This window comes from Eucalyptus grandis, chromosome 8 (genome assembly GCF_016545825.1).
Source record: "Eucalyptus grandis isolate ANBG69807.140 chromosome 8, ASM1654582v1, whole genome shotgun sequence".
In the NCBI taxonomy this organism is placed as follows: Eukaryota; Viridiplantae; Streptophyta; class Magnoliopsida; order Myrtales; family Myrtaceae; genus Eucalyptus; species Eucalyptus grandis.
This window is the reverse complement of record NC_052619.1, coordinates 13,634,412-13,643,781: the sequence shown is the minus strand read 5'-3', so window position 1 is coordinate 13,643,781 and position 9,370 is coordinate 13,634,412. Positions and strand designations below refer to the sequence as shown.

At 39.5% G+C, this 9,370-nt stretch overlaps 2 protein-coding genes across 2 annotated transcripts; one reads left to right on the top strand and one right to left on the bottom strand.

The window, feature by feature from the left end:
* Positions 1-3,383: 3,383 nt before the first annotated feature.
* On the top strand, positions 3,384-5,997 carry LOC104456623 (nifU-like protein 1, chloroplastic). Its single transcript, XM_010071453.3, has 4 exons — positions 3,384-3,867; positions 4,864-5,000; positions 5,096-5,320; positions 5,594-5,997. The coding sequence occupies exons 1-3, from the start codon at positions 3,522-3,524 to the stop codon at positions 5,282-5,284; spliced, it is 672 nt and encodes a 223-aa protein (XP_010069755.2). The 5' UTR covers positions 3,384-3,521; the 3' UTR covers positions 5,285-5,320; positions 5,594-5,997.
* A 207-nt stretch (positions 5,998-6,204) lies between these two features.
* On the bottom strand, positions 6,205-9,370 carry LOC104456622 (probable pectinesterase 53). The gene is made up of 5 exons (XM_010071452.3): positions 8,914-9,370; positions 8,433-8,622; positions 7,254-7,457; positions 6,939-7,174; positions 6,205-6,561 (listed from the first exon to the last, which is right to left on the bottom strand). Exons 1-5 carry the CDS (start codon positions 9,360-9,362, stop codon positions 6,411-6,413), a joined length of 1,230 nt encoding a protein of 409 aa, XP_010069754.2. The 5' UTR covers positions 9,363-9,370; the 3' UTR covers positions 6,205-6,410.

Genomic DNA, 9,370 nt, shown 5'->3' with positions numbered 1-9,370 from the left:
GGAGGGTAAGATTGGGTTTTTATCGACGCCGTACGAAATATATATAGTATGGTTCCACAAATAATCTCAACAGAAAAAACTATCCGATTAATTTTCGTACGGCCGTTCCTGAAATGTCCATTTGTTTAATATAATTTTTAAATTATTAATAAATTTTTAATATATTTTTAAATTATATAAAATTATCCAATATTATCCTATCATCATTTAGTTGACGAAATTTTCAATGTGATTTTAATATGCTAAATTTGAACAATAAACAATATTTGAATTATTTGAGTAAGACATTGAGACTATTGTGCTATTTTTCCTTTTCCTAAAGTATATAAATAAAGAGATCATCATATTGACTTATCATTTATAATAATCCTATTTAGCATGTGACAATACACGTTATCAAATAACATATGATTTGTTATTTTAACAAGCGAAATGATTGCATTAAACATTAATCAATAGTTTCGGGATCATATTAAATAAATTAAAAGTTTATAAATGACATTACACGTTATTTTAAAATTTAAGGACTATTTATATTATTTTTCAATCTCAAATCATAATCGTGATGCATTTATCTCAAACTCATTTACTAGTATTTAGTGATAAAGGTACTCTTTATTCGCTTTCAACCAAAATGTTGTTAAATTGCCGATGTGGAAACACGTGGCAAGGGACTCATTTGACGTGGATCCGACTTGGAAAATTTAGCATCCATGGCCCTTTATAACAGAGAATTAAATCTAAAGAAAATGATCAGTTTAGTGAGGAAGATGAAACTTCAATAATCTTAGGATGAACATTCAGATAGTTTTTTTTTTTTTTTGGTCGAAAAAGCTTTTATAACATTCTCAGTTAAGTAAAAGTTTGGGTAGTTGAAGCACAGGTTTTAGAATATATAAATCCAAACGACAAGTTGGGGGATAAGAAACATAATTATCTGGTAGAGACTTGTTCTGATAGGCCTTGACAACCAAATCTACCACTTAATTGCTCTCTTCGATAATATCAGGTTAGGAAAGTTTTTCACCCACACTTGGGCTTCGGTAATCAGCGCATATGCTTCCTAATTAACTTGTTGTGTACCTTCAATCATCGCCTTCACCAATTTAGAGCTGTCAGTCTCCATCTCCATCTTCAATTTAGTGGATTGCTGAAGAAACTTGCATTGTGCAAGCGACTCCATCTATGAGGACACCTCAGCTATCTTGGCAAACACAGGCTGTAGCCCCTTCCCCTATTTCTTCAACTTGTGGCCCGTTTGATAACACTAATTCTATTCTTTTGTTTTTTAGAAAAAAAAAATCCGTTTAATAGATTTTTTTTTTTCCGAGAACAAAAATCAATTTTTTTTTCATAGGAATAGATTTAGAAAAAAAAAATCAGGATGCGAAAAAAAGTTGCTTCTTGTTTTCGGGAACAATTCATAAAATCAAATCCAATTTTTTTTTCTTTTCCCTTCTCTTTTCTCTTCTTCTCTTCCATTTTCTTCTTCTTCTTCTTCCTTTTGGCCAGTTGCCGGTCTCGGCTATGGATGATGACCAACCAGACAAGGGCTGGTGACTTCGCCGAAGCATCGCTGGCCCTTGGCTAGGTAAGGTTAAGCCTTGTCTTGGCTAGGTGCACCTCCGTGCAAGCTCGCTGGACCTCGCCCTGCTGGTGAAGGAAGAGGAAGAAGAGAAAAAAAGAAGAAAAATGAGAAAATTATAATAAAAATATTAAAAATTAAAAGAAACAAAAAAAAAATAGAATTCTACCAAACACATTTCTATCCTATAAATTAAAATTTTGGATAGTTACTAAGTGCGTTCTTTTACTCTAAAATTATTCTTAGGAATAGAATCGAAAAAAATCATTTATGATCAAACATTGTTTCTGGAATAAAATCGTTATCAAACACACCCTTAAGATCCACTCGCATTGATTTTGAGCACGTCTAGAAACGAAGGAGTCCAAATCTGAGGTATGTCAGTTTGCATCTACTCTTTTCTTGCCTTTTTTCCCACCCATCGTTGAAGTTTTCCTTCATGGCCTTTGCTGAGGTGATCATATGTTGGGAATACAAGGGTTTGGCTTTGAACAACGAGTCGTTGTAGGATTTCTAGATTTGCCATAATTTTTGTATAGCCATTCCTAAAATGTTCATTTTTTTAAATATAATTTTTGAATTATTAGTTAATATTCAATCTAATTCTTAAATTATATGAAAATATTCAGTATCATTCTCCCACTAATTTTAGTTAAGAAATTTTTGATGTGATGGCAATCCGCTAAATTTGAACAATAAACGATATATGAATTATCCAAGTAAGATATTGAGATTATCATCTTATTTTTCCTTTTCTAAAGTACATAGATAAAGAGATTGATATGTTGACTTGTCATTTATAATAATCCTACTCAGCATATGGCAATACACATCATTGTCATTAAATAACGTATGATTTGTCGTTTTTAACAAACAAAATGACTGCACTGAACATCAATTAATAGTTTTTGGACCATATTAAATAAATTAAAAGCTTATAAATAACTTTACATGTTACTCCAAAATTTAATGATCATTTGTGTTATTTTTTTAATATCAAATTATAACCGCGATACATTTATCTTGAACTCATTTATTAGTATTCACTCTCTATTAGCTTCTGACCAAAATCCTACTAAACATGGAAACACATCGCAATGGAGTCATTCGACATGGATCCGACATGGAAAATTCGGCATTCTTGGCCTTTATAACGAAGAGTCAAATTTAAAAAGAATAACGAGGAAGATGAATCTTCATTCATCTTAAGATGAACATTCAAATAGTTAGCAGCACACCACAACTCCTATCGTGAAAAATGACATGTTCGAAGGATACTCATTATCGATGAGAAATCTATGAAATCTCGCAAATTTTCCTGCACTTCATCTCTATTAAGCACCCCCTAGCAATTCCTCTCCATTCTCACCATCTCCGGCATCTTCCCTCCAAACAAGAGCTCCCTTATGCTTCAAAAATCCACAAAAATCTCTAATTTTGCACTAAAATTTTGGTGATTAGGGAGAGATAAGTAGAAAATTCAATCTTATTCTAACTCTCAATTTCAATTCATTTTGTTTCATCGTTACAATATCGTTTAAGAGCTAGTTATACTGAATTTCTATATTAGATGAGAGTCACATATCGCATATATATTTTTTTCACCTAACAACACAACAAGAAATTGGGCAAAAGCTAGCGTATTTACGGCGGTCCGTATTCATGTCGACACGTGGAAGAATTGGGTTAGAAAGCCGATTACAATTACACATATCTATCATGCAATACGAATATATAAGAACCTTTTTTCTTTTTTCTTTTTATCTATTCTTGAATAATTCAGAACCAGAAGACTGCAATTTCTCTTGGCTGTAGTAATTCGATATCAAAGGAGGATTCTTCTTCTTGAGAAGACGTTAAGACCATCCTCGATTCGTCCCAGTTCGGTTCGTCTCTGCATCTACCAACTCCCCAGTCCCATCCCGCCGCCCGGAAAATGGCGTCCCTGGCGAGCGCCAAGTTCCACCGCCTCCCGTCTCCTCGCCCGCCGATTCCCTCGAGACCCCACCGCCCCCCGCCGCATCTCCCGTTCCCTCCTCGACCCAGATTCTCGTCTCGCGACCGACCGCCGTTGAGGGCGTCCTCCAGAGCTTCGAGCTCCGGCGCCCCGGCTGGGTCCTCCTCTGCTCCTTCTCCGGGGCTCTACTCTGCCCAGACGTTCGAGCTCACCGCCCCGAACGTCGACGTGGTCCTCGAGGACGTCAGGCCTTACCTGATTGCCGACGGCGGGAACGTCGACGTCGTCTCCGTTGAGGACGGCGTCGTCTCTCTCAGGCTCCAAGGTCGGTTTGGGCGAGTTGCTCCTCTGTGTTTCGTCGGGTTTCGGAAATTTTGGATTTTGGCTGGTTTCGAGATTTTTTCTTGAGGAATTTTTGAGAGCGATTGACCCAGTTTCGTCTTCTGGGTTTCTTGAATTATAGCGAACTGGTTGAATTTGCTTTCGTGGACCGAGTCGTGGGTCGGGTCAATTTTTCATCAGTGGAGTGATTGAGAGCAGTGTTTACGGCTGGCCTATTGGCACCTTGCTCAGCTTCTGATTACAACTTGAACTGGGCAATCGTTTAAGTGGGATAATAAGTTTGTCTCTGTTGCCATCTTTGCCTGCATTTACATTCCTAAATCTGGGCAATTGAACTCGAATGACATAGCAGTATGGAAATTGGTGTTAACATGACTAAGTTGGGGGGGGGTGTAGATAGAGTTCATCTTTGTATGGAAGGCACAGAAGAAAATGTTCTTCGGATGTTCGAAACTGATTCTGCCTCGATTTTCATGCCTATCTGTCTCTAAGGATTTGCTTTACCCGATTTATAATGCTTCACGTTTTTTTAACACTGCTTTGTTTTCTTTTTGTCTTTTTAGTTCTGTAAGCAAGAGGAGACTTGGCTTCTTAGTTGTCCCCCATTAGGATTCTTCAAAATAATTTTCTAGCAGCCTAATTGGTGAAGCTTGACTGCCCTGAGAACGCATAGTGGTTGAAGGAAAATGTTTATTTTCTGTTGTTGTAATGGGTACGTATATATTTGAATGGGTAGACTATGTAATACTGAGCTGGATCTCCTGCAATGCTGATGAACTGGATGAGTGCTAAAAGGTAAATTGATTTGATCCTGTGGAGATATAATTGAGGGATTCATGATTATAGAGTTAAAGCTTCATTTAAATGAGCCTGTGGGATTTCTGTGTTGAAGCATGTGTGATTCCAAAGTGAGCTTTCTTGAGGACTGTTAATTTGAACGAAGTTGAGAATTCCCTTCACAACGAAATTGACTGTTCAGGGGCGTGTGAGAGCTGTCCCAGTTCAACCACCACCATGCAGATGGGAATTGAAAGGGTACTAAAGGAAAAATTCGGCGATGCAGTCAAAGAGATCCGTCAGGTATATGATGATGAAGTGAGGGAGAATACTGCCGAGGTTAGTTCTTTGCCAACATAAAGGAAAATAAAATGCGCATGTGCAAAACTAGGGTAAGTTCACTTGCTGGTCATGACAACACTTGGTAAATGCAGGCAGTGAATCGCCATCTTGACATATTGAGACCAGCGATTGCAAATTATGGCGGAAGCGTCGAAGTGTTGTCTGTTGAGGCCGGAGACTGCCGTGTAAAGTATGTGGGACCTGAGTCCATTGGGTCTGGGATTAAAGCAGCAATCAAGGAGAAGTTCCCTGATATTACTAATGTTGTGTTAACTGGTTAGCATGCCACAATAAATTTGCTAGATCACACAATAAAGGTGAGACAAGATGGTCAAATCTCACTTTTGTTGATTGCAATTCCCCTGTTAATTAAAAATTCAGTGGGTATAGTCATATAATGACTTTAGAAGTTGCATAGGAGGCAAAGCCCAACTTTAAGAATGGAGGTTTTCGGGATATCTTCCCCCATTACTTGCATACAGAAAAGAAGATACTCAAGCAATTATTCATCTTGTTCATTATTGATGAGTGATTTGTACGTGAGTTTCTCCTGAATGGGTTTCTAATGACTACTTCTTCCTTATTTCCAGATGGATTCCTGCTGAGGATATCAATGTGACAATGGACATACAGTCGGTGATGCTCAGAAAGAATTGATGTGGTGCATTGCAGCATTTTGGGATGATATAAGAGTTTCCTGTGAGTATGGGGAAAGACAAGATGCTAAATTAATGTTCCTATCAATAGGGAGAAGACATGGTCTTCTGTACATCTTCAGTAACTAAGAGTTTGTTACATTTGATATGCCTAAAAGTTACTATTCAGATCATTCTTATACATTGGATACGTTGTTGTACTTTAGGGCTTTGTGTAGTTGGTGTAATAATCGCAGGATATCTTTCGCCCAAAACAAACTAAAGGAAAAGAAAGATCACAGTTCATCCATGCTACTCTTCATTGCTTAATGTCGACCGACATATGTACTCTTCTGTTGTGTTTTGTATCTTTATCTCAATCTATTATTTTTTTTTTTAATTGGTGACTGTAGGGTAATTGGTTGCTTGGTTCTAAACATCTAGAATATCTGTTGGGTTACATTAGGGGCTGGCATTTTACCAAAGGCGGCTCTCTTAGGCTCCCCCTGTCTGGGATTCTAGAATACGCTAAGAACTACAATATAACAGTTTATGATCGTCTTATGTGCTTTGACTATGTCAATAGTCAGCTTGCTTTTAATTGCACCGAAAGTTCTTTCAATAGAGTCGAGAGAAAGAGAAATGCCAAATTGAAGATCTTTGGCATGAAGGAACAAATTTTTTTTTGGTCGAACATGAAGGACCAATTAACCTGCAGGCTCTTAGTAGTCTCTTCGCCTTCTCTAGCGAGATTGCATATGTTCCTAGAAATTCAAAGGCTCGGGAGCCAAGTATCGCCCTCGATGTAGTAAGTCCCTAGGAAGGGCTGAGCCTCCTCATCTGTCAGCATTGTCGCCCATGGCACTCTTCCTGTCGTGTTAGCTCCAGGTCCGCTGCACTTGTATTCTCCGTAGTAGACTCGTCTGTCGCAAGGAAATGAAAATTTTCTTGTCAGTGAAAGTACAGTCCCACTCTTTTCCTTCCTTTTCAGTGTTTCTAGCTTAGTTGGTTTAGAAATGGGTTTCTGTCATTTCTACTTCTTGTTTCGTGCTTATCTACTGTGAAAAGTTTTGAGAAATTTGTCGATACTCGTCTTCCAAATATTGTTTGTTTGAGATGGTTATCTTCGGCTTCTACAGTTGCTTTAGAAATGATTTCTCGGTTTTCAAATGTAGTCAGCTGAGGACTTCCTCTTTGTTCCGTACCAAGAGCTTCATGCTATCCCCCTAGTTAAAAGGAAAACAGTTCCGTCATTATCATCTTAGTTTAGCCTTCTCTTGGGTTAGTGTATTGAACTCACGCGTCACGTTTCGGGTCGCCCCAGTCGCTCCATCCCTGGGGAGCAACCACCCTGTCCATGAAAGTGTAAGAGAAAATGACCCTCGAGTAGTCTCCCCATGCCCTGCCGAGGTAGAGGAGGCCACTCCCTGTGATGGTGCTGTTCTTGAAAGAAAACCCGCTCGCCAACGAGGCATTCGTGCGTTTTTGAGCCGTGAGGGAGGCCACTTTCTTGGTGACGGAGTTCAAATGGCAGTTCTGCGCAAACTATGCCATGTTTAGTCATTCTGTAGGCTCACAATCAAAGGACAGATGGTCTAAATCGGCACGAAAGTACCTCATATAGAGACCTGCCATAGCCGAAGATGAAGTCCACAGAGCCTTGGATGAAGCAGTTGTTGAAATAGTGAAGGCCCTTGTGATCATAGAGAGTGTCTTGGTTCCCGATGAAGCTGCAGTTGTAAAATGCTGCCTTCGTGCCTGAGATCCGCAATGCCACAGCTTGTTCTCCTAGCGATCCGACCTCATGTGGAGCTGTGTTCTGTACACCATGAGCGGTTTCGCTGAGAATATTTCATGGTTCAACCTCAAAACTAGGATGATAATAGATTTCCTAGAGTCTAATTTTTTTATTTTTTTAATAACAAGTAGGTCTTCAGTGTGGGTCTCTCTGGAAAAGTATCAGACTACCTTTTATCAAATGAACAGCATCACTATGTGTAAGTAGGACGACATGTTCTTCATCTGAATTCTCAGTACTAAACCAAAAGGACAAGGGAAGAAAAATGGAACGCACGTTCTTATCTTAGTAGGATTGGATGTCATCATGTGGTCCCAAAGCTTGAAAGCCATGGAAGACAGTTGAATTTTTTTAGTGAAAATGCTGAAAGCAGAGCAGTCATTCGATTTGATCTCTAGGAAGTGTAAATTAATGCTTGCATTTCTTGTGACAACCCGTGAACTCAGTGCGATTTTGATCCACTCAAATGGTTAAAAAATATTGAGAGATGTTTTGGATTTTTGGGTTGTTCCTTAGCAAACGGATGGAATCTCTATGCTCGAGGTACGGGTGCCTCAGTTCTGTTCTTTTTGTTCTTTTATTGTGGATACAGACAATTCGTTGGCTTCATCTTCTGTTTTCATCCACAGGTTCTTCATCCCAAGGACTGAGAGTTCGAGGCCTAAGTGCGATATCTGTCTGTCGAGTTCCCAAAAGGAGTTGAAGAGGGAAAAAATGAAAAAGAAAAAAAAGAGGCAACTCAGTTTTTGCTCAGAGAATAATTTCAAACCATGAAATTAGGTGACACAAAGTTTAAACGTTTCAGTCTCTTCGATGCGCAAAAGTTCTGTGTATCAAACTGTACGAATGCTCGGCTAAGCAGATCGACTGCAGGAGTATATATTCGGCCTGTTTGTGATGAATATAAGGGACCGTGCCACTGCTTGGACTGAAAAACTAAGTAAACAAAATCTGAACTCGATATGATATATGATGGCAGCATAGTCGAGCAGTTACCTCGAATTTGATGTTGATGGCGACAAAATAATCTGCGTCAACCGCAACGGTTGCACTCTGAAACGTCTTCAATGGCGTTCCACCTCTTCCAGTCACGGATGCCGTGTCATTCCCAGTGATCGTTGGTGGACTAGTTGAGTCTCCCAAAAATGTCACAAATGACATTTGTCTCGGTACATTAATCTTCTCTCTGCATTCTCCATGAAAAACCGTATCGTTAGGACTTGCATTCACAAACCTAACCCTCAAGCTACCTAGTATCTGCAGCTACATATCAGATCTTCACCTACTTTCTATCACCAGCTTTAAAGGCAGTTTTTTAACTTCGAAACCCCTAAAGTTTTGGATGAACTACAAGTTAAAATGATGTACGGCTTTCAAGTTTCTAAACTCGAAACTTCAAGTCTTCAACCGAGTGTTGGCGCAAGGCCTGAGTGGGTAGAGTGCAATTGCAGCCAGGTGGAAACTAGATAGACGTTACCTATAAATGCCAGGCTTGACCACCAAAATGACTCTCCTGGTGTTGAACGCAGGAATACTGTTAAGAGCTTCCGAAACCGTCCTGTAATCGCCAGTTCCATCTTGGCTCACCGTCTTTCGTATTTTGCTCATCTCTGCTTTCCACAGCTTCCAATCAACTACTTTCTTCCCAGGAATACCGGGAGCTTGAGCCGTCAACATTGCATTCGAGGAAGTCTCGCGACGGTAGTTTTCGACATTCCACGACACCCATCTGCGGAAAGCATCATCCTCGCTCGAGGATGAAGAAGCCAGTGAGATGTTGCAGATGCAGAGGGAGAGAAGGAGGAGGAGCATTTGGGTGGGTGACAAACTGCTAGACATTGTACAAGCAGTATGCATGTATTGGTATGAAAAAGTTGGACTCTTGATGGAGATGGATGCATTATATGTAGGGAACGAAAGTTTCATGGAAGAGA

Bases quoted from the DNA above. Each gene is read 5' to 3' on its own strand.
- LOC104456623 (XM_010071453.3), top strand. From the start codon at position 3,522: ATGGCGTCCCTGGCGAGCGCCAAGTTCCACCGCCTCCCGTCTCCTCGC. The intron at 3,868-4,863 runs GTCGGTTTGGGC...TTGACTGTTCAG, and splicing joins CGTCTCTCTCAGGCTCCAAG to GGGCGTGTGAGAGCTGTCCC. The intron at 5,001-5,095 runs GTTAGTTCTTTG...TGGTAAATGCAG, and splicing joins TGAGGGAGAATACTGCCGAG to GCAGTGAATCGCCATCTTGA.
- LOC104456622 (XM_010071452.3), bottom strand. From the start codon at position 9,362: ATGAAACTTTCGTTCCCTACATATAATGCATCCATCTCCATCAAGAGT. The intron at 8,623-8,913 runs GTAACGTCTATC...TGGAGAATGCAG, and splicing joins GTCAAGCCTGGCATTTATAG to AGAGAAGATTAATGTACCGA. The intron at 6,562-6,938 runs GTGAGTTCAATA...TCCTTGCGACAG, and splicing joins GGCGACCCGAAACGTGACGC to ACGAGTCTACTACGGAGAAT.